This window comes from Podarcis cretensis (genome assembly GCF_951804945.1).
Source record: "Podarcis cretensis genome assembly, chromosome: 6".
Lineage (NCBI taxonomy): Eukaryota > Metazoa > Chordata > Lepidosauria > Squamata > Lacertidae > Podarcis > Podarcis cretensis.
In genome coordinates, this window is record NC_137175.1 from 55053251 (window position 1) to 55077777 (window position 24527).

The following is a 24527-nucleotide window of genomic DNA, read 5'->3' on the forward strand; positions in this document are numbered from 1 at the left end:
CCAGTTTTGTATGCTGTATTTCATTCAATCAATCATTTAACTTATTTACTCATACTATAACAAAACAAGGTGTCTAACAGAATAAATTAAAATAAATAAACCTAAAACCCCCACAATCAATATAATATCTGATTGCATAACCCTGCTAAAAGAATTGCATAACCCTGCTAAAAACAGCCCTAAAAGCACAGATGTTCACTAATATATGCATCTCCATGCATGCTTTAAGATAATATGTGCATTTTTGCACTTGTTATTTGGCTGGAGAAGTGCAAATTTTGAAGGGTGGCTGTGTTCACATCTTGTTCCAGAAAGTGTGAGTAAGGTACGTTCACCTTTAAATATGAACTGAATCAAATTTCTCCCCTCTCCCCATCCCTTGTATTGAGCAAGGAAAGAGTAGGTACTGGATTCCACCCTGTCTCCTTTTTCCTTCATCTTAATAAAACTTTATGCGACTTAAATCCAGTCATTTTGGCTGTGTCTTTAAGGGACGACTTGGGAAAGATGACGTACAGCACCATGTGCATTAAGGAGAGCCTTCGGCTTTATCCTCCAGTACCTCTTATAGCACGAGAACTGAATTCTCCTGTGACTTTTGCTGATGGACGAACCTTACCAAAAGGTAGGTTTCCCCTCTCTCCCTTCTGCAGACTTCCTTTGAACTCGTCCCTTTCTCTTCCATCTTCATTCTTACACTGTTCTCGTTATTCAATTCCACTGTCTCTTCAACTTCCATCAAGGGTGGCTAACCTTTTGTGGTCCACATTCACCCTGCCAACTGTGATGCGGCCACCCCACACTCTTGCTTGCACACACTCACATTCGTGCACACAGGGAATATGTGGAGGACACACACAGGTGTTCATGCCGACACAGAAGTACACAGGCCCTGTATTCAGATGGACACTTTCTGGAGCTGCTAGGCCTTAGATGGGCCATCTCTTGAGCCCCACCTACACCTAAATGAATTCCTTGGGCAAACAAACAAATATTACATGACCAGGAAAGCACAGTCGTATGCTTTCCAGCTGCCTTCCTGTACTCTGTGCAGGATCATCCTGGTTATCCGTGCAACAACTCTGAAAATCTGCCTCTCTTTGCAGTAAGTTATTCAGTGTTTTGGTAAATGCCACTGGATAGCAATTAATTCTCATTACATAATATCACTGCTGATGAAATGATACTAGATGATGTCTCTCCCCCCCCCCCCCGCAGGCTTTCTAACTGCATTGGATGTTTATGGTCTTCACAGAAATCCTGAGATTTGGGACAATCCTGAGGTAATAATAAAAGGAGAAAAGCCTAAGCAAGACCTTTCTGGTGAGACTGAGAGAAGTTGACATGTTTTGAGAAAAAGATGGTGGAATAAGTGCCATAGACACATACAATTTCTTTAAGAAAAGAGGCCAATTGTTTGTCACACTAACACTGTGTGACTAGATGTGTGGATTTATCCCAGTGTTTTGTTTTACCAGTTTCTTGCTTGTTTTACCTTACTAAATGCATCCGGACATATTCCAGTTTGGAGGTGAGAAAGGCACATTTAGTCCATTGGCCCATATCAATGGCCTAATACTAAACAATCTACCCCCTGGTATGATATTAGGTGTGGAGCAGAATCATATAAACACAAGTGATGCCTGCATTTCCTTATGTGGACACTACCAGGTCTAGAGTGTGTGCATGAGAGAGAGATGCTGGTGAAAGTGTGTGTGTCTCTGTGTGTGTTTCTGTGCGTGTGTGTGCATGTAGAGCCAAATTCCTCCCTATGCCATGACTCTGATCCAAATCCCTTTCCTGCCAGCAGCTGTTAGCAAAAAGAAAAATGTCTGGATATATCTTCGCAGAACTCTGATGTCAAGTTTAGAGTGTCCCTCTACAGAATTGGAGAAGAACAATATGAGGAAGATACTGTACTAATTAAGCAGAGGGACAGGCCACATGTTATGTGGTTATGATTCTTAAAATCTTGCTTATGAACTTACAAAATGGCAAAAATCTGTTGCGAAAAGAAAACCATTGCAAAATATATTGGCAAAGCTGCTGTGGAATCCTAACCCAGAAAACATTCCTAATCCACCTCAGGAGCGATGGAAGTATTCTGCCAAAAATCCACCCACCCACCAGTCCCTAAAGTGCTGCTTACAAAAACTGTGTAGGCTTCCCTCTCCATTCAAAGAGCAACTTCAGGAGCAACATCAGCACCACAGCAGGGGGGAAAGGTTAGCATTTCCTTCCCAACCCCTGCAGGCCTGTTGCTGGTCAGACACCCCAATGACTGTGTACAGTTTTAAAAACATGCACACTGATGCAATTAACATCATGTCTCATTTGGACCAGGCATTTATAGATATGAAGGAAATTTCCTTCAGATAACACTGGGAAAAACATATTGCTAAGAGTGCAATCCTATAGTCCTATACAGAACTAAGCCCCATGGAGCTCAATGGGCATTATGGCCTGGTAAGTGGGTATAGAACAGTATACTTTTTTGTGAATGCCCCTTTTTCCTTTAGCTCTTTTAGCCACTATATCAGTTGCTATTCTAATCCAAAATTCCATGACTTATTTTCTGTTGTAGGAATTTAATCCTCTAAGATTCTCCACAGAAAATTCAAAGCATCGCCACCCATATGCTTTCCTGCCTTTTGCTGCAGGGCCAAGGTAAATATTTTCTCACCTATACTTTGCACTGTTCCCTCCATAAAGGAGACATTAATCTTTGACATTAATCTTCCATGGAAGACACAACTGTGTTCAAAGATTATAAAATTGTGAATGAGTCCACAGCAAAGCAGAATTAACTGCCAGCATAAAACAATATATACTCAAAAGCTTAAAAGGGTTGGGCATACAAAAGAGAACAAAGATGGTGCCAGACATTCATTTCTGGGAAGGGAAACCTAAAAGTGAAGGAGCAACAACCAAAAAGGCCCTGATTGGACCATCTGCGTAATGCTCTTCTGTTTGTAATGTAATGTTGCCCTTCATTCTACTCAGGAACTGCATTGGACAGCAGTTTGCCATGAATGAGATGAAGGTTGCTCTGGCATTGACACTCCTGCATTTTGAGCTTTTGCCTGATCCTGCTAATCTCCCGATTCCCATGCTGCAAGTTGTCACCCGATCCATTAATGGGATATATCTGAAGCTGAAGGCTCTCCACTGATGGCTGCTGTTACCAGAGTAGTAATGCTTGCTTCAGGACTCTCAATTCCTGCCAATAAATACATACATACTGTCCCTGATAAAATATGTAAACATCCTACATGCAACGAATTATTATTACAGTATTTTCCAATAACATTCATCTGGATCCAGCTATGACGTGGGGAAAAGGTGGGGATTTAGCGCCCATGGGGGGAACATATTAGAATGTGTGAGCAAAGGTTCCAGCTGTTCCCATATAACTACAGCACCAGCTGCCGCAAAGTTGCTCTGGCATTTTGAACCAGCAGCGCCAGCCGAATCAGAAAGTCTTCAGGACATATTCTAGACAGTGAGCAAAAAAAAAAAAAGCAGCAGTCAGCTGGTGATGGACAATCTATTCAATCCCTTGTGGTCCTAGCTCCCCAGGAGTTTCTCTCTTTTTTATATTGGGCTGTGATGTTGATTTTCACCTGCATGGCTCTGAAAGCCATCCAGCTATTTCAGACAAGGCAGAACCTGATCAAGTGTTTTAAGAGTTTCCCAGGACCTCCCAGCCACTGGCTATATGGCCATGTCCTCATGGTAAGGGATTCTCTGACTTTCCTGGTGGGAAGGTGGGTCTCTCTTTGTAAAATTGCATTTCTCGATAAGGAACTGGAAATTGACTGGATTCTGTGTGCCTTTCAGTTGTGCCTAAAGAGTAGGGCACAGAATGACTACTTTCTGGAGCTTTGTTTCTGATTCATATTGTGTGATGAGAGGAATCCAACCACAGTGCTTTCTCTGTTTCATATCACATTCTGAAAGGATATTTTCTATGAAATGTGCTGTTTCATTATTGTTGTCATGCAGTTTTATTGCACCTGCAAGGCAACTGGCTTGGGTACCATGACACTGGTTTGAGAGAGCAGGCTCTTAGAACTTTAGCTTAGGTGGGCTATCCTGCCCTGTAATGTGGCTGGCCAGGGAATGTAGAATGGCCAGACACTAGGATGTGACATCTTTCACCACCCGTGAGGGACCAATAAATATTGGTAGGCACCATTAATATTAATATCATGCAGTGCACTTCTGCTCTTTTTATGAAGGGAATTGTCCTCTGTAGGCATACAGAGGCTGGTTCAAGATCCAGCACTATTTCCAAATATAGATTCTTTCAGTATTTTGAGACCGCTGTGATTGTAATTATATTGTTTGGCAATTTCTTTTAAGCTCTCAGTCCAACCAGGTCATATTCAGAATAGACTTGTGGAAATAAATGCACTTGATTAACTTAAATCCATTGGTTTCACTGACTTTGTGGCTTGGAATGGAGAGCTTGGGTTATTTACAATATAAACTCTGATACCAGGCCTTAATATGAATGGATTTATTTTTTTACACATTTTATATCACAGACCTAGAAATACTTTGGGTCCCCCCCCCATAAAACAAAGTATATATCATTCAGCTTAATAATATATATGTCATAACTATGGTATTACAAGGATTATACAGGGAAAAGGCTGATCGTTTAGACTTTCTCATTTCCCCTCCATGTTCTCACATCAGCTGTTCTGGGGGAGGAGTCCTGAAGACCTTTTAATATGTCACGATTATTTCTTGTATTTTAAAATATGTAATTTACCTGTAAATCATCTTGGAAGGATTTATTTTCTGTACTGTGGGATATAAATAACTGTCATTAGAGAAGAATAAATAAATAACTCTAGATGTTGCAAATAAAAAAAAATCGCATTGACTTCTTCTACATCTTGTGGAAATGTGTTAACTGTTTTTTAAAAATCCAGAGACTATTTTCTTCCCTATGGGAGGTTTAATATCTGCCTCAAATGCGCTCCTTTGTACCATTCGTCCTTGTGGCTTCTTCTCTGAGTATCAGTGGATTGGATTGATCTTTATTACGGCCATTGGCACGTCACACAACAGTTTCCCATACCAACATAATATACTTAAACCTCCAAATTTAAAATCGCCAAAACTTACAAAAGACAAACAGGAACCAAAGCAAAACAAAAACAAAGACCACCATCATACATTACAATAAATTTGTAACCTAAACATCGCCCTTTGCTCATAAATTAATCAAGGATATCAATGGTGATATCACCTAATTACATCCTAAAACATAGATCATGGTTTAAAGGGATTATCCGAGCCACACAGGAGTCCGTTTCTCTTATTTAGGGATAGGACGCTGATCAAGAATCTGGCAACCATGAGTGATCTTAGGGGGTCATCATCAATTAGTAGAAATCTCAGTTTGGCTTCAATCATATCATCGGCAATTCCCTTTAGATATTGAGCAAGAAACTTGCTCCTGGCCAGTAAGTGAAAAGCACAGTCAAAAATTATGTGATGCAACGATTCCGGTGCCCCACAATTACAATCACATAAGAGCGATATCTGTCCATTGGAGAATCTATTTCTCAGCACATTCGATGGGAAGGTGTTGAATCTTGCCTTTACAAAGGCATATCTATGAGCTGAAGAAGTTAAGGAATTCAAATAGTTTGGGAGCCTTAAGAGGGGTAATATCTGAGTATCAGTTAATTCTAGGCATACTAGGTACTTCCTCTGATAAAATATCTTAAGCATCTTATACGAAGACAATTAAAACTACATTTCCCAATAACAGTGATCCTAATTAAGATGTGAAGTGGAGAATGGGGGAAGATTCTGGGCCCACAGGGAGAAACAAAATAGAATTTGGGGGCTGAGGTCCAAGCAATTCCCAGATTCCTACAGCTCCAGCTGCCACAAACTTGTTCTGGCATTTTGAGCCAGCAGTGCCAGCCGAACCAGAAAGTCTTCAGGACTTACTCTAGACAGTGAGCAGAACAAAACAGCAGTCAGCTGGTGATGGAGAATCTAATCAATCCCTTGTGGTCCTGGCTGCCGGGGAGTTTCTCTCAGTTTTTCTATTGGACTGTGACCTCCCAGCCACTGGCTGTATGGCCATGTTCACATGGTATGGGAATCTCTGACTTTCCTGGTGAGATGTTTGGTCTCCCATTGTAAAACTGTGCAGAACAGAAACAGAAAGAAAGCAGTTTTAAAATCTGATTAATGATTCAGATGAAACCTGAGGAGAAAAGAACTCGTAAAGTCAAATAAATGAGAATTCGGAGCCCTATTCTTGCTCATCCAAATCTGCCCCTTTTGACTAACCCGTGGGAAAAGGTATGAGAGCCATTTAAGGACAGCTCCTCAGTGTGCCAAGATTCCTGGATGAGAATAATATCAAAGCCAGTTCAGAATGTAATGAAACTCGGTTCTCTGGTGGATGAAGCCTAGCCAGCCACGTCCAGGTGAGATGAGCAATCTTTTGCTGTTCTTTTCATTGTCATGCGGCTACTTTCTCAGCCAGGTAACTGAGGCTGCTACTCCTCTGTTGCTGGCAAGTATGTTATTGCACCTCCAATTCTTGCCATGGCTTAGCAAAATCAGATTGGTAGATAAAGCCCAATACAGGCTACAAGGTTCAACAGGTACATAAGAGACTTGGACACTTCCTTTGGGAAAGTGTGGGGAGCGCAACTATTTCTCCCATAAATGGCCAGAGTCCCCAAGGCTGGGCAAAGAACTGGGCACAGCTTGAAGTAAGCTGGGCCTGCAAAGGTTGTTTGTCTTAACTTGCATTTGAAAATATGTGGGAGTGTGCATTGGATCTAGCTTCTGGAAAGCAAAGAAAAGCAAATGAGGGAGCTCTGAGTGCCCATAGGAATCGCCCAGAATGAGACAACATAGTGTAATTTAGCGAAGCATTTAAGTGTGTTCTTACAAATACTGTTTACCATGTCATGCTAACCTCGTCTTCTCTCATTAAACTATTCAGTTCCTTAATCTCTTGCAATATATAGCCTCAATGGATTGGCCTGTATTTTCCTTCACTTCTCTTATGCATCCCTGTAGTTACTGTGATATTCTTGCATCCAGCATATACATATATGCCCAGCATTCAAAGTTCAAACTTCCTTTGGGTCTACAGGAAGCTGCTGTAGGTCAGTATAAGATGCCTATTTTAGACAAGGTGGCAGCTCCATGCAGATACAGTCTTTTTTCCCCTGTGACATGGACCAGCAGTGGCACGAGAAGCAAACCCATAGTTGCAGTCAGCTCTGCAACCTGCTTATTGTTAAGGAAGCCATTCAGAATGATGGCCTTCATTACATTTTGGGAAGTAAATTCTATAGTTTAACTGTGAAGAAATACTTTCTATTTCTGTGATGAATCTTCCAACAGTCAGCTTCAATGGATGGGACTGGGTTCCTTCCTCTAGCCCCTGGATCCAATTGTTTATCCTTATTGTGGGATGACTAGCTTCATATAACTAGCATGCTTAAATCTGATTAATACATGAAGCGGTTAAGCCCATAATTAGCTGTCCTGTGAGGCTTAGCTCACATTGGGAGGGACTAGGTAATCCCAAACTAACTGGCAGCCAGTTCAGTCAGGCCAGTATTGCTGCAATATGGTTGCAACCTGGTGAGCAGGTGGTGAATATCTATATTCAGAGATACACCCTATATATAACATGTCACAATAATCTAACATAAAGGTTATATAATAATAATAATAATAATAATAATAATAATAATAATAATTGTACCCACCTGTCAGACTAGGTCACCCCAGCCTCTCTGGGCAGCTTCCAGCATATACAGAAGCATAATAAAACATCTATCAATAAAAACTTCCCTGTACAGGGCTACCTTTACATGTCTTCTACGTGACTTTTTAAATATGTAACAAATATTTGTTGTAGCTATTAAATATGTAATTTAATTGTAAGCCTTCTTGGAAATACTGATTTCCTGAACTACGGAATATAAATTACTGTTATAGGAGAAGAATGAATAATAAATCTAGACATTGCAAATAAGAAAAATTATCACATTGACTTCTTGTACAACTTACGGAAATGTACAGTGGTACCTCTGTTTGCGAATGGGATCCGTTCCGGAGGCCCCTTCGCAACATGAAAGAGCGCAGCCAACAGTGGCGCATCTACGCACATGAGGGTTATGATTCGCTGCTTCTGCGCATGCACATGATGTCATTTTGAGCTTCTGCGCATGCGCAAGCAGCGAAACCTGGAAGTAACACTTTCCGATACTTCTGGGTTGCCGCAGGACGTAACCTGAAAGAACGTAACATGAAGTGGATGTAACATGAGGTATGACTGTATTAACCATTTTTTTTAAAAAAAGGTTAACTAAGCAATCTAAATTTACACAAACTACCATATGACTAAAACAATAATTGTATAGAAAAGGAGACACTTTTTAGATATAACCCATGCATTTTTCCTTTCTTGAGCTAACTTAACCTAACCCCAGCTGGGAATCCATAGCTTAGTCCAGTAGCAGGTCTTGAAGAGCTCCAAGCTGCTAACTTCCTTCAACCAAACCCAGAGCAGTGCTCTTTTCCACCTTGAGCCCCAGATGTTGTTGGCCCATAACTCCCATCGTTCCTGACCATTGACTAAGATGGTGGAAAATTATATGGGAGTTGTGGGCAAACATCATCTGGGGACCCAAAGCATATTTTTGCAAAGCAATATTTTTTTTAAAAAAACAACAACAACAAAAGAGAAATTGAATCCAATATGTCCCCTATCACTATTGGGGAATTTGCAGCTACTGGTATAAAGACTTCAGTTCCTGAGGGGAGACTGGTTCATGGGATGCCTCTGGCTTGATAGACCGTTTTCCAAAAGTATAGAATTCAGTCCATGCAGATGATGAGGGAAGCCCAACTCAAGCCAGGGTTGGCTGACAATATTTATTCAAACTGGAAGCAGTTGCTATTGCTCAGTAGAAACACTGCACAAAATAAGAGGCAAACATAAAACCGAAAGAATATTTTCTTCTCTATCAATTGCCCTTCTCTATAAGTATAGGATTCAGTCTATGCAGATGATGAGGGAAGCCCAACTCAAGCCAGGGTTGGCTGACAATATTTATTCAAACTGGAAGCAGTTGCTATTGCTCAGTAGAAACACTGCACAAAATAAGAGGCAAACATAAAACCGAAAGAATATTTTCTTCTCTATCAATTGCCCTTATCTATACCAGTCCTCCTTGAAGTCACTGTGATATCTTCTCTGAATATCAGTGAATTCTGGGTATACCAAATACTCCCATTGATAAAGTACATTATGACCCTTCATGCAGTTAATTAAAACAACATTTCCCAATAACAGTGATCTGGCCCAGCTCTGAAGTGAGGAAAAGGGGAGGATTCAGCACCCAGCGGGTGAAACTAATTAGAGTGTGTGGGTGGAGGTTTAAGCAGTTCCCAGATTCCTGCAGCAACACCTGCCACAAAGTTGTTTTAGTAATTTGATGCAGCTCACAAGACAAAGCCAGGAAAACAGCAAACCTTTTGAGGACTTATTCTAGCTACTGGAGCAAAGCAAGCAGCAGGCAGCTGATTATGGAAATTGTCATCAATCTCTTGTGGTCCTGGCTACCGGCGAGTCCCTCTCGATTTTTCCATTGGACTGTGGCATTGATCTTCATCTGCGTCGTTCTGAAAGCCATCCAGCTATTTCAGACAAGGCAGAAACTGATCAAGGGTTTCAGGAGTTTCCCAGGACCTCCCAGCCACTGGCTGTATGGCCATGTACACATGGTAAGGGAATCTGACTTTCCTGGTGAGATGTTGGATCTCTCTTTGTAAAATTGCATTTACTGATGATACAGCTATTTTCTTATACCCACAAGTGAAGCTATTAAAACACAAGCTATTGACAAACTTGGGAAGTGTGGCGGGACTTACCATAAACAAGGATAAATCTGTTTTTTATTGTTGTTGGCATGCAAAGACTACATCAGGAAAGATAGATATCAGAAAGATAGATGAAATCAATGGATTTAAACTTTATGATGTGACACAGTATAATTATTTCTTGCCGAGTGCTTTCTCAGTTTCATGTCACATTCTGAAAGGTTATTTTCTATCAAATGTGCTGTTTCATTAATGTTGTCATTCAGTCTGCTGGCACCTGCAAGGCAGCTGGCTTGGGGACTGTGCTGGTTCAGCAGACTGGGCTCCACATGATTGGACTGTTGGCTGCACATTGGCTGCACATGATTGGACTTGGAATTTTAGATTTAGCCAAGGAATCTACATTAGCTAGTCACTGGGACGTGACTCATGGCACCTTCTGAATGGAAGGCCACCAACAAGAAGCCACAACTGCCGCCCACTTGGAGCAGCATACATGGCCATTGTGGGCCTAGTCATAGCACCCTCCCTACTGTGTGAATGCAAAAGCTATGGTGTAAAGGAACATACTTGACAAGACAACAATTTGGGAGGGGGGAAGGCCACAACTTTATTGATTTCAGGTGTAGGTGGTCTTTGGTTCACATCTATATCTATTTCATTTTCCTGTTGGAGTGCTGAAATTTTGAACAGGGCATTGCTGCGTATTGTGGCCTCCCCAATATGCTGATCTCTAGTTTCGTTTTCAACCTCTACTCCCCGACTCCCATATTTGGCATGCAACAGTTTGCATTTGTGATGGACCTGTTTCTCTTATCCAATTTTACCTAAAGTTGAAGAATGATTCACAGATTCAGGCATAAATATTATATTATAATTTTATCTATAATGTTTCAATTTATTCCAACAAGAAAAAATGCTTTTCTAAATGTACTCTTTGGTGGCTGTTTTTTCTTCTTAACATTTATAGTTCAAAGGCTTATTCATGCTCAACCAGTGTGTGTTCTTCTACACCTGAGAGTCTGAAATGAAATTGATAAGGGGAGGCCAATGCAGAATAGAAAAAAACAGGTTTAAAAAGACTGTGGTTTTAGGATTGAGCCAAGTGGGTGAATTATTCCTTTGTTACATATGCATCCCAGCTTAAAGTTATACACTATTACATTACCTGATTATCTGTTTTCATCCTGAACTAAACATTTAATTACAATCGGTAAATTGGCTACCGATACAGATGAAACCTGAGGAAGAATTCCTGAACGCAGCTGCATGGACAGAAAACTACCCGCACTGTTATCCACGTTGGTATGGAAATTTCTTGGCTTTCCTGTCCATTAACCACCCTGAATATGCAAAGGCCGTGTACAGCAGAGGCGGTAAGAAATTTGTATCTTATGTCCCTCTCACCGTGCAGTTACATGAATACAGTGGTACTTCAGGTTAAGTACTTAATTCATTCCGGAGGTCCGTTCTTAACCTGAAACTGTTCTTAACCTGAAGCACTGCTTTAGCTAATGGGGCCTCCTGCTGCCGCCACCCCACCGGAGCAAGATTTCTGTTCTTATCCTGAAGCAAACTTCTTAACCTGAAGCATTATTTCTGGGTTAGCGGAGTCTGTAACCTGAAGCGTATGTAACCTGAAGCGTATGTAACCCGAGGTACCACTGTATGCTGAAGGCTGTCAAAATTATTCATGCAGTAAGCTGCACTGCTCTTTGTAAGGCAAGAAATAAATGTAAGTGATTCACATTTCAAGGCCCTCCTAAAGCAACCTTCCCCAACCTGGTGCCTTCAAGATGTTTTGAACTCCAACTCCCATCGGTCCCTCACTGCCAGGCAAAGAACTCCCAGCTCCCAGCTCTAGTTCTACCCAAGTCTTTAATGCTCAAATCAGATTGGTAGAGAAGGCACATTGCAGGGTACAAAGTTCAACAGGTACATTAGAGAACTGGATATTTCATTTTGGAAATTGGGGGAAGCAGAACTATTGGCCCAACAAATGGCTGGAGTCCCCAAGGCTGGGCAGGGAAATGGTCACACCTTGGAGTAAGCTGGGCCTGCAAAGGTTGTTCGTCTTTATCCGCATGTGCAAAGGTGTGGGAATGTGCCTTGGATCTGGCTGCTGAAAAGCGAGGAGAGGCAAGTGAGGGAGCTCTGGGTGCCCATAGGAATCCCCTAGATTGAGGCAACAGAGTACAATTTAGCAAATTAAACATTTAAATTCGTTTTCACAAATAGTTTTTTACCATCTCATGCTAAGCTCATTTTCTCTCTTTTATCAAACTATTCAGATCCTAAATCTCTTGTAACATACAGCTTCGTAATTCCATGGATTGGTATGTATTTTCTCTCACTAATTTTATGCACCCTTATATTTTCTGTGATATTCTTGTATCGAGCATATACATATATTCTCAGCTTTCAAAGTTCAAACTTCCTTTGGGAAGCTGCTAGTATTTGTTAAGCTGGTGCCTTCCCTACTGGTGCCTTCCAGGAGGCTTCAGGGCCAGCTTTATTCCTCTGGCCAACTGATTTCTGCCCATTTTACTCAGGAATCAGACTCTATAGTATGTTTCCCTACAATCTCAAAAGTCTGTCCTTATAGAGTCTGCAAAGATGGACTTCTCGGGTTGTAAGGAAATATACACACTGCATTCCATGCTTCAGAAATCTTTTAGTAGGTACCGGTAAATAGATTTTTAACTTGAATTGTCCCAGCAATTAAGTGCCTACTTCAATGGGTCAAATATAGTGCTTTAAACCCTGTCATCTGGTTTACCATGATGAATTATCACATGATAATTTACCATGGGACCCTGAACCTGGTGTATGTGCCTATGAAAGACAACGTTATCTTGGGCTTCTGTTCCTCATTTTCCTTCCTTTCCCTGGCAGGAAGGGGGCTTCTCGTCCTGAATGGGCCAAAGTGGCAGCAGCACCGGAAGCTGCTGACTCCCGGATTCCATTACAATATTCTGAAGCCTTATGTGACTCTTATGGCAGAATCAGTCAAGGAGATGCTGGTAAGAAACCCCATTGCTACTTTCAGGAGGTCAGCTCCAGTCTAGGAAGTTGCTCATCCACCTTAATGATCTCTGTCTTGCTTTGAGCAAACTCAGAGGGCCTTTAATTTCTCTTTTTCTCCTCTGACATATCACGAAGATTTTTTGGAGTCAGAAGCCCCCATCAAAGTGTGAAGCCCTTTGGGTCTCAGGCAATGAGTTTGCAACAGCATTGAATTCTAAATTTCCTTCATAAACTTGTGAACCTTAATATTGTCTTAATTAGTTCATTCACTTTCTCAAGATAAACAGATGCTGACTACCATTAGCTTTCTCTGTGGAATATTAAAATGTATCACTTTGAAAGGGTTGTTCAGTGTTGTATTAGCTAGAATTGTATGTCAAAACCCTGTTTACATTTGCAGACAGTGTTTTTGACTAGAATGCCTGCTATCACCCTTTCCTTTATAGTCCTGTGAATTAATGATCAGTTCATTAGCCCCTGAGAATCTCCTGATCTGCTTTCTTTGTTTCAGGGTACACATTCAGCCACCCAATCCTGAAGCACACAGTCGAGTCTCTCTCAGAGGACAGCTGCACATAATCTTAGCAAAACCATTTCCCAAATGCAAGGATCATTTGCAGGGGAAAGTTAATGGGCAGCATGGAGAATGCTCAATTCTGTCTCACGCCTCTTCATTCTTCTCCACATTTCCTCCCCACAGGCTTTATGTGTGTTCCTGAACTAGGCTTACGAGCCAGTAGAGGAAACTGCCCAGCAGGCAGTGGTGGCTGATGCACATTGCGCCCAGGAGGGTAGAAGGCAGGGTGGTCAAAAATAAGTGGCGCCAGAGCAAATGACACGCAGAGCCAACTAATTTTACTCCATGCCGAGTTCTAGAAATGCAACACTGAGGCTAAAGACACAGACATGCCTTTGACTGGTTATAAGTAAAAAGGCATGTGGGTGGGGACAGTGCTCTAGTCATCCTAATGAACTAGCCTCCACTGCTAGGAGGGGTCTAGGCAAATTGATGTATGGGAAAAGGATTAAGCACCTGTACTTCTCACCCAGTGATTCTCCTTTGGAAATGCTCTCTGCCATGCCATGCCTTAGTATTATGGGGTAAACATCACTGTCATTACCTTGTAATGTGCAATTTCACCTTCAGTGATGTGAGTACATGAAAGGACCCATAATAAGAAATAATCAAAGCAACTCAGAAAATACATATAACTTATTCTGCAATTAACTATCAAAATCCATAGTTGGGCAGTCACTGACATACTGGACAATCTAAAGTCTTCATATATTGACCACAGCAGATCATATATTGTTCCAGTATCTAATAACGAATCATCTAATATTCTAGAGACTTTCCCAGAATGAGACTTCTCATTTCTGTCCCTTTTCTAAAATATTAGGATATATGGGGGAAGCTGGTACCAAAAAATGGCACAGCATCAGTGGAGATGTTCAAACATGTCAGTCTGATGACTCTTGATACTATTATGAAATGTGCCTTCAGCTACCAGAAAAATGCTGAAACGGACAGGTGGGTATAAGATTATAAGAGTATAAGACTGCCAGCACAGTCAGGTGTAACATGCTCAAACCATCTTGCCCTCTTGAGCGACCTGACTGCTGAATTCTGCACCAGCTGAAGTTTCCAAGCTGTCTTCAGAGGTAGACATATGTATAACGTGTTGCAATATTCTAATATAGAGGTTCCCAAAGTATACACACCAGAAGTTGTGTATCCAGATAGGGATACAGCTTGGCCACTAGCCGAAGTTGATGGAAGGAACTCCTTGCCACTGATGCCACCTAGGCCTCAAGTGACAGCAAATGATCCAGAAGTACCCCCAAATTATGTATCCGTTCCTTCAGAGGGAGCAGAGCAGGCAACCTCCCATCCATCCAATCCAAGGAACCACTCACTAACAGTGCTTCAGTCTTATCTGGATTGAGCTTCAATTTCTTGGTGCTCATACCAAGGCAAGCACTGCCACACCTGCAGATGTAAAGGAGAAGCAGAACTGTGTTTAATCAGCATATTGCTGACAACATACTCCAAAACTCTGGATAACTCCACTCAGGAGTCTTATGCAGATGTTGTGGGGGATAAAATTCAACCCCGATGAACCCCACATTAATTAAAGGCTCTATGGAGCTGAGAAGAACTCCCCAAGCATCACCCTCTGGAAACAACCATCGAAGAAGGAGTGGAACTAGTACAAAACAATGCCACTCTCTCCTAGCCTCCAAACTCAAATAGAAATGGATCTAGAAATGGGACTTTTAATAAACATGTCATCTAACCTTTTTTTGTCTTCATTTTGTGCTTATATTTGTTTCCACTTTCCTACTGTCCACAGAGATAATTCCTACATTCAAACTGTATTTGATCTCAGCTTCCTGGTTTATCAGAGACTGAAAACACCTTGGCATCACAATGATCTCATTTACCGGTTGAGCTCCAAAGGGCGTCAGTTTTACAAAGCTTGCAAAATAGCCCACCATCACACTGGTATGTATCTTTTACTCCCTGGCAACAAGTTCTTCTTCCTCCTCGTCCCCCTCCTCTTCTTCTTCTGAGCTAATATATAAATTTCTTTCATAATAGAAAATTCAAAAGTAAAAACATGATGTTTCAGTACCATTAGGAAAATTAAAAATTGTAAAAGTGTTGGTATGATGTACTAAGGGCATATAAAATGTAGGTGTGAAAAGAAGAAAAATTAAAAAAAATAATATGGGTTAAATGATTAGTAACACAGTGGACTTATTAGGAAAGTTAGAGAAATCTAAAAAGGTTGAATATATCTGCTTGCCTCTTGGGTATAGCTTTATTCATTTCATACTGTTTGTTTTCAATGCAGAGAAGGTAATAAGCGAGAGGAAGGATTCCCTCAAGAATGAGAAAGAGCTTGAAAAGATTCTGAAGAAAAGGCATTTGGACTTCCTGGATATTCTTCTTTGCGCAAAGGTGAACATTGTAGAAATAATGCACCTATGCCTGCCATGCTATATTGTTAAGGGCTTTTCCAGCCATCACTATTCTGTTCAGATGACAAAGCCCAAGCAAAGCTCCCATCGTCTGTAATATATACATAAAATTGTACGGCTATCATCACACTGCAGTTTGTGTGGCTGCAGACAGGTGGTCCTGTCAACTCCAGCATAATGGCAGAATGGATGGTGGGCACGTGAGTGAGCAAGCATCATGGGTGGCAGGTGGCCCAGGTGAGTTGTTTAATTGAAGCGGTGGTGCTTCAGAGAGCAGCTTGGCAAACTGCTTTCTGAAGCACCTCCCGCTGGGAGAGGAAGGAGGGTCTTGAAGAACTTTAAATATTGGATCTCACTAATCCTATAAAACACTATGTTCCCTGTGCGGTTAGGATGAAAATGGAAATCCATTGTCAGATGAAGACATACGTGCAGAAGTGGACACATTCATGTTCGAAGGTCATGATACCACAGCTAGTGGAATCTCTTGGCTCTTTTATTGTATGGCCCAGAACCCTGAACATCAGCAGAGATGCAGAGAGGAGATCATGGAGCTTCTTGGGCAACAGGAAGAGATACAATGGTCAGACTAAATTATTGTTCAACTTTAAATGTTTATTTCCTGGGTCATGTTATGAGGTTTCTGAAGGAGAGCAATACTGCAGAGTAGTTTAGGATCATAGTAGTCTGACCACAGGCCTCAGGTTGTGTAAGTTCCAGGGAAGATGGGCCAGACCTATACTGTAGGAAAAGAAGCTCTGATTTCTATTTCTATATTTAAATCATTGCTATGGCTGCTGCACGGATGTACTGTAGCTAGTGTGGTCATGCTTGTATCGCCAAAAATAATGCAAAAATCAAAATCTATTATCAAAAAGAGACAGCTCTTCAAAAAGTAGGACACAATTAGCCACCCTCACCCATTACTTGCATGAAGACGTAACACAGTTACAACAGATGGGCTGTGGACTGAGCCCACCAATACTCCTGGTCTCTAATGTCCTGATAACTTCTAAAGAGGGGAGCCTCCTCTATTCAGGTGGGATTCCTGCATAATTTGTTTTCCAGGTAGACTTCCTGCATGGTTTAATTTCCCATAACAAACAAAAACAACAACCCAGTTTTGTATGCTGTATTTCATTCAATCAATCATTTAACTTATTTACTCATACTATAACAAAACAAGGTGTCTAACAGAATAAATTAAAATAAATAAACCTAAAACCCCCACAATCAATATAATTTCTGATTGCATAACCCTGCTAAAAGAATTGCATAACCCTGCTAAAAACAGCCCTAAAAGCACAGATGTTCACTAATATATGCATCTCCATGCATGCTTTAAGATAATATGTGCATTTTTGCACTTGTTATTTGGCTGGAGAAGTGCAAATTTTGAAGGGTGGCTGTGTTTCAGTTCACATCTTGTTCCAGAAAGTGTGAGTAAGGTACGTTCACCTTTAAATATGAACTGAATCAAATTTCTCCCCTCTCCCCATCCCTTGTATTGAGCAAGGAAAGAGTAGGTACTGGATTCCACCCTGTCTCCTTTTTCCTTCATCTTAATAAAACTTTATGCGACTTAAATCCAGTCATTTTGGGCTGTGTCTTTAAGGGACGACTTGGGAAAGATGACGTACAGCACCATGTGCATTAAGGAGAGCCTTCGGCTTTATCCTCCAGTACCTCTTATAGCACGAGAACTGAATTCTCCTGTGACTTTTGCTGATGGACGAACCTTACCAAAAGGTAGGCTTCCCCTCTCTCCCTTCTGCAGACTTCCTTTGAACTCGTCCCTTTCTCTTCCATCTTCATTCTTACACTGTTCTCATTATTCAATTCCACTGTCTCTTCAACTTCCATCAAGGGTGGCTAACCTTTTGTGGTCCACATTCACCCTGCCAACTGTGATGCGGCCACCCCACACTCTTGCTTGCACACACTCACATTCGTGCACACAGGGAATATGTGGAGGACACACACAGGTGTGCATGCCGACACAGAGGTACACAGCCCCTGTGTTCAGATGGACACTTTCTGGAGCTGCTAGGCCTTAGATGGGCCATCTCTTGAGCCCCACCTACACCTAAATGAATTCCTTGGGCAAACAAACAAATATTACATGACCAGGAAAGCACAGTCGTATGCTTTCCAGCTGCCTTCCTGTACTCTGTGCAGGATCATCCTGGTTATCAGTGCAACAACTCTGAAAATCTGCCTCTCTTTGCAGCAAGTTATTGAGAATGAATGTTTTGGTAAATGCCACTGGATGGCAATTAATTCTCATTACATAATATCACTGGTGACAAAATAATACTAGATTATGTCTCTCTCTTTTTTCACAGGCTTTCTAACTATATTGGATATTTATGGTCTTCACAGAAATCCTGAGATTTGGGACAATCCTGAGGTAATAATAAAAGAAGAAAAGACTAAGCAAGACCTTTCTGGTGAGACTGAGAGAAGTTGACATGTTTTGAGAAAAAGATGGTGGAATAAGTGCCATAGACACATACAATTTCTTTAAGAAAAGAGGCCAATTGTTTGTCACGCTAACACTGTGTGACTAGATGTGTGGATTTATCCCAGTGTTTTGTTTTACCAGTTTCTTGCTTGTTTTACCTTACTAAATGCATCCGGATGTATTCCAGTTTGGAGGTGAGAAAGGCACATTTAGTCCATTGGCCCATATCAATGGCTTAATGCCAAACTATCTACCCCCTGATATGATATTAAGTGTTGTGCAGAAACATATAAACACAAGTGATACCTGTGTTTCCCTATGTGGATACTACCAGCTCTAGAGTGTGTGCATGAGAGAGAGATGCTGGTGAAAGTGTGTGTGTCTCTGTGTGTGTTTCTGTGTGTGTGTGTGTGCATGTAGAGCCAAATTCCTCCCTATGCCATGACTCTGTCAAGCTTAGTGTGTCCCTCTACAGAATTAGATAAGAACAATATGAGGAATATACTGTACTAATTAAGCAGAGGGACAGGCCACATGTTATGTGGTTATGATTCTTAAAATCTTGCTTAAGCACTTGCAAAATGGCAAAAATCTATTGCGAAAAGAAAACCATTGCAAAATATATTGGCAAAGCTGCTGTGGAATCCTAATCCAGAAAACATTCCTAATCCACCTCAGGAGCGATGGAAGTATTCTGCCAAAAATCCACCCACCCACCAGTCCCTAAAGTGCTGCTTACAAAAACTGTGTAGGCTTCCCTCTCCATTCAAAGAGCAACTTCAGGAGCAACATCAGCACCACCGCAGGGGGGAAAGGTTAGCATTTCCCTCCCAAGCCCTGCAGGCCTGTTGCTGGTCAGACACCCCAATGGCTGTGTACAGTTTTAAAAACATGCACACTGATGCAATTAACATCATGTCTCATTTGGACCAGGCATTTATAGATTTGTCTCGTTTGGCCCAGGCATTTATAGATATGTCTCATTTGGCCTGGGCATTTATAAATATGTCTCATTTGGCCCAGGCATTTATAGATGTAAAGGAATTTTCCTTCAGTTTACACTGGGGAAAACATATTGCTATGAGTGTAGTCCTATAATCCTATACAGAACTAAGCCCCATGGAGCTCAGTGGGCATTATGACCTGGTAAGTGGGTATAGAACAGTATTCTTTTTTGTGAATGCCCCTTTTTCCTTTAGCTCTTTTAGCCACTATATCAGTTGCCATTCTAATCCAAAATTCCATGACTTATTTTCTGTTGTAGGAATTTAATCCTCTAAGATTCTCCACAGAGAATTCAAAGCATCGCCACCCATATGCTTTCCTGCCTTTTGCTGCAGGGCCAAGGTAAATATTTTCTCACATATACTTTGCACTGTTCCCTCCATAAAGGAGACATTAATCTTTGACATTAATCTTCCATGGAAGACACAACTGTGTTCAAGGCTTATAAAATTGTGAATGAGTCCACAGCAAAGCAGAATTAACTGCCAGCATAAAACAATATATACTCAAAAGCTTAAAAGGGTTGGGAATATGAAGGAGAACAAAGATGGTGCCAGATATTCATTTCTGGGAAGGGAAATCTAAAAGTGAAGGAGCAACAACTGAAAAGGCCCTGATTGGACCATCTGCGTAATGCTCTTCTGTTTGTAATGTAATGTTGCCCTTCATTCTACTCAGGAACTGCATTGGACAGCAGTTTGCCATGAATGAGATGAAGATTGCTCTTGCATTGACACTCCTGCACTTTGAGCTTTTGCCTGATCCTGCCAACCGCCCGATTCCCATGCCGCAAGTTGTCACCCGATCCATTAATGGGATATATCTGAAGCTGAAGGCTCTCCGCTGATGGCTGCTGTTACCAGAGTAGTAATGCTTGCTTCAGCACTCTCAATTCCTGCCAAAAAATATTGGAAGGCACTATGAATATTAATATTATGCAGTACACTTCTACAGAAGAAATTTCTACAGAAATGTTCAGTAATCGCTTTTACATTCTCAACCCAACATGCTTTCTTTTATCCTACCAGATCATATTCAGAGTAGAATCATGGAAATAAATTTACTGGATTAACTTAAGTCCACAGGTTTCAAAGTTTTACTTTGACCATCACTTATTTGGGCTCCTTCCTTTGTCCATTACACTATAATGTTATTCTTTAAAAAAAAATATTTTATTGAATATCCTCTTTTATAACAAATTACGAATAGCAATTATCCAATTTTACATTCTCCCCTCCCTTGTGACTTCCCTCATCTTCCCTTTCTGGTTTGTTACAAAAAAAAACGTTACCTTCTGCATGTTAATGTACTTTAAATGTTATTACAATGTCTTCCTCCATGTTTTAATTAAATAAATTTGTGGATGTTTTTTCAAAACCTACCAATGAGTCCATTTCTTTATGTTGCTTTTGTAAATAGGTTATAAAAGATTCCCATTCATTTTTAAAGTCTCTATTGTCCTTTTCGTGCAATTTATCTGTTAACTTTGCTAATTCTGCATAGTTCATCAGTTTTTCTTGCCATTGTTCGTTTGTTGGTACTTCTTCAGTCTTCCAACCTTGGGCTAATAAGATTCTTGCCGCTGTGGTAGCATACAAGAATATTTTCAATTTTTCTTTCAGTAGCTCTTGACCTGAAATGCCTAGCAAAAAGGCTTCTGGGTTTGTTTGTTTTTTACAAAAGTCATTTTAAATATGTTTTTCAATTCATTATATATCATTTCCAAAAAGTTTTTAACAATTTTGCATTTCCAACACATAGGATAAAATGTACCTTCCTTTTCTGTACATTTCCAACAGTTTTTTCATCCTGTTCTATACATTTTCTCCATTTTTACAGGTGTAATATACTGTCTATACATCATTTTCGTGTAATTCTCTTTCAGCAATACGCAATCCGTGAAGTTTGTGCCCATTTAATCATTACCGATTTGACTTCTTCATCTTTAGTTTCCCATTCTAATAAAATATCATACACTTTCTTTAATTATTTGGTATTATCCTCTATAATTTCTTTTTGCACTGAATTAACTTAAGTCCACTGGTTTCAAAGTGTTTACTTTGAGTATCACTTATTTAGGTTCCTTCCTTTGTCCATTACACTTTAATGTTCTAATTAAGAACATTATGTATGGGGCATGGGCTGTCACCTTCATGGGGGGGGGGTGGACTTAGGACAGTGGCCATATTCCTACGGGTAATCATGAAAACACAGTATGTGGTCATGAATGAATCCCCTTCTGTAGCATTTAAAATAAGCTACCTTCTTGGAAAAATTGACACAGTGGCAAATAATGGCAACTATAAAATTTCATTTTCCTGTGACCTCCTCAAGCAGTGATAGACTAGGAGTTATCTTAGCTCACCAGCAGCTTTCTTCTTTTCTTTCCTATCAGACTAGTTGAGCAAATAGCTAAGAGAAGATGGTGGCAAATCATTATCCAGCCAAGACCCGATAATGATTTCAGATAAGTATTTAGTTATCATGAATTCTTTGCTACCTTGCTGTGATTGTATGGCAAACTATCTCCTGTGCCTATTGAACCTGTCTACTGCAGAGCTTTGGTTATTTACAAGATAGACTCTGAAATCAAAGCTTAATATATCTGGATTTTAATTTTTTGTATGTTTTACATTGTTGACACTGGGGTTTGTTCTTTTAATAAAATAAAGTATGCATTAGTCTGTTTAATAATAAATAGGTCATAACTACTGTGTTCCAAGGATTGTACAGGGAGAAATCCTGATCTTTTGGACTTTCTCCTTGTTGCTGATCTCACATCAACTATTCTGTGAGAAGAGTCCTGAACACTTTTTATTATGTCACAATTATTTGTTGTGTTTTTAAAATATGTAATTTACTTGTAAGCCTTCTTGAAAAGATTTACTTCCTGAACTGTGGAATATAAATCACTGAGATAAGAGAAGAATGAATAAATAAATCTAGAAGTTGCAAAGAATAAAAATTATCGTATTGACTTCTTGTACACCTTGTGGAAATGTATTAATCTTTTTTTAAAAAAAGTTTAAAACTAAGCAGTCTAAATCAACAAACACTACCATATGAATAAAACAATGATTTAATAGAAAAGGAGACACTTTTTAGATATATCCCATGTATTTTTACTTTCTTGAGCTAAGCTAACCTCAGCTGGGAGCCCATGGCTTAGTCCAATAGCCTTGAATAGTTCCAAGCTGCTAACTTCCTCCAGCCAAACCTAGAGCAGTGCTCTTTTCCACCTTGGGTAGCCAGAAGTTGTTGGACTACAACTCCCATCATCCTTGACCATTGACTAAGATGGCAGAAGATTATGGGAGTTGTGATCCAACATCATCTAGGGATCCAAGGTGGAAGAATGCTGAAACTTGGCACTCTGTCCTCATGAAAATCCATATTTCTGCTAATTTTTCCTAGTGTACAAATGTATGTGATTTTGTCTAATATGCACACTTTTGCAAAGCAATGTCATTAATAGAATGTGTTGTTCGGTTTCATTTTCACAAAGGACTCTCCTCCCTGAAAGAGAGGGGAGTGGTTGTGGGCGGGAGCCCGAGCACCGCCCAGCCAGGGGCATTGCCCCCTGCCTCCAGCTCACCTGGCTGGCGCTCACGCCCCCCCAGTGGCCACCCAACCAGGTGCCACCGGGGGGGGGGCGTGTTCAGCAGCCTTTTGCTGCAGCGCCAGCCTCTCCCTGGCCTCATTCCTCGTCATCGTTCCGTCGCGAGTATTGGCGTATTGGCGAGTATTGGCGTATTGGTATTGGCGGCGATCCTTTGGCTCGGGTGGCGGTTAGGCATTGGAATAATGTGTTGTGGTGTGTCGAAGTGCTAGGTGTGGCCATCGCCTATGCCTTCAATTTTTAGGGGTATTCCGTTAAAGGAATCTGGCGGTCGTGTATTCTGTCCGATGCCTGCTTGGCGGGAGGCCATGGCACGACCCTCGGTGACAGCAGGAGGTGAGCCTATAGTTGGATTTGCATCAACAGGCTCCACCTACTGGTTAATAAACCCACTTGTTTCGATCCAATGCCTAAGCCAATACCTTTTCATTGCTGTAATCAATAAAGTTGTGGCCTTTTCTAGCCCATTAACCTTATATCACGTGTCCTTGTGTCTTCATTTCACTTTGCGGGGGTCCTCGAACCACAAAACATGCATTTTAATGCACAATATACCTCAGTATATGTTGGATAACTACACCGCAAATTTCAGAGAAGGGCAAATTTTGAATAATGTGCTTTGTTTCTTGTAGCGTTTCAGAGACTGTGTATTATTTCAATTTTATTTTATTTTTTTAAAAAAGGAAATTGGGGAATTTGCAAGCTATTGATTACAGGTGTAGGGGGACTTTGGTTCAAGTGTTGGGTGTATATCCATTTCACCCTCCTGCTGGAAGGCTGAAATTTTGAACAGGGTAATATCATGTATTGTGGCCTCCCCAAGTTGATAATCTCTAGTCCCACATTCAACCTCTACTCCCCAGCTCCCATATTTGGCATTCAACTCTTTGCATTTGTGATGGATCTGTTTCTCATATCCAATGTTACCTAAAACTGGGGAAAGATTTGCAGATTTGCACCCACAACAGAGCATAAGCAAACAAAAACTTTATATAATTACTTTACAACATGGTAAGGGATTCCCTGACTTTCTGGGTGAGATGTTGGGTCTCTCATCGTAAAACTGTGCAGAACAAAAAGAAACAGAAAGAAAGCAGGTTTAAAATCTGATTAATGATTCAGATGAAACCTGAGGAGAAAAGAACTCGTAAAGTCAAATAAATGAGAATTTGGAGCCCTATTCTTGCTCATCCAAATCTGCCCCTTTTTACTAACCCGTGGGAGAAGGTATGAGAGCCATTTAAGGACAGCTCCTCAGTGTGCTAAGATTCCTGGATGAGAATAATATCAAAGCCAGTTCAGAATGTAATGAAACTCGGTTCTCTGGTGGATGAAGCCTAGCCAGCCACGTCCAGGTGAGATGGGCAATCTTTTGCTGTTCTTTTCATTGTCATGCAGCTACTTTCTCAGCCAGGTAACTGAGGCTGCTACTCCTCCGTTGCTGGCAAGTATGTTATTGCACCTCCAATTCTTGCCATGGCTTAGCAAAATCAGATTGGTAGATAAAGCCCATTACAGGCTACAAGATTCAACAGGTAC

At 40.8% G+C, this 24527-nt stretch overlaps 2 protein-coding genes and 2 long non-coding RNA genes across 5 annotated transcripts in view; 2 read left to right on the forward strand and 2 right to left on the reverse strand.

Annotated features, from left to right (window-relative positions):
* Positions 1-4576, forward strand: part of LOC307218252 (cytochrome P450 4A4-like) — a 17362-nt gene extending 12786 nt beyond the window's left edge. Inside the window, exons 10-13 of the mRNA XM_079980399.1 lie at positions 492-625; positions 1219-1283; positions 2585-2667; positions 3004-4576. Of these exons, the coding sequence (XP_079836525.1) occupies positions 492-625; positions 1219-1283; positions 2585-2667; positions 3004-3172 (451 nt within the window). The 3' untranslated portion in view covers positions 3173-4576. The remainder of the gene's footprint in view (positions 1-491; positions 626-1218; positions 1284-2584; positions 2668-3003) is intronic.
* The window catches only part of LOC307218348, a 17925-nt gene extending 5752 nt beyond the window's left edge, over positions 1-12173 (reverse strand). The window contains exon 1 of the long non-coding RNA XR_013839932.1: positions 11661-12173. This is a non-coding gene — a long non-coding RNA (uncharacterized lncRNA). The remainder of the gene's footprint in view (positions 1-11660) is intronic.
* LOC307218249 (cytochrome P450 4B1-like) lies at positions 9445-20750 on the forward strand. Of its 2 annotated transcripts, XM_079980394.1 has the most exons (12): positions 9445-9792; positions 11123-11264; positions 12180-12224; positions 12784-12911; positions 14316-14446; positions 15270-15421; positions 15774-15880; positions 16293-16483; positions 17516-17649; positions 18246-18310; positions 19629-19711; positions 20048-20750. In XM_079980394.1, exons 1-12 carry the CDS (start codon positions 9595-9597, stop codon positions 20214-20216), a joined length of 1545 nt encoding a protein of 514 aa, XP_079836520.1. In that variant the 5' UTR covers positions 9445-9594; the 3' UTR covers positions 20217-20750. The 2 variants fall into 2 exon arrangements, with proteins under 2 accessions (XP_079836520.1, XP_079836521.1); XM_079980395.1 differs by lacking the exon at positions 12180-12224.
* The window catches only part of LOC307218332, a 24636-nt gene continuing 17273 nt past the window's right edge, over positions 17165-24527 (reverse strand). The window contains exon 2 of the long non-coding RNA XR_013839909.1: positions 17165-17441. This is a non-coding gene — a long non-coding RNA (uncharacterized lncRNA). The remainder of the gene's footprint in view (positions 17442-24527) is intronic.

Excerpts from the sequence above, each read along its gene's own strand:
- LOC307218249 (XM_079980394.1), top strand. The coding sequence starts at position 9,595 with ATGGAAATTGTCATCAATCTCTTGTGGTCCTGGCTACCGGCGAGTCCC. Across the intron at positions 12,225-12,783 it reads CTTCGTAATTCCATGGATTG|GAAGGGGGCTTCTCGTCCTG; the intron begins GTATGTATTTTC and ends TTTCCCTGGCAG. Across the intron at positions 15,422-15,773 it reads AATAGCCCACCATCACACTG|AGAAGGTAATAAGCGAGAGG; the intron begins GTATGTATCTTT and ends TTTTCAATGCAG.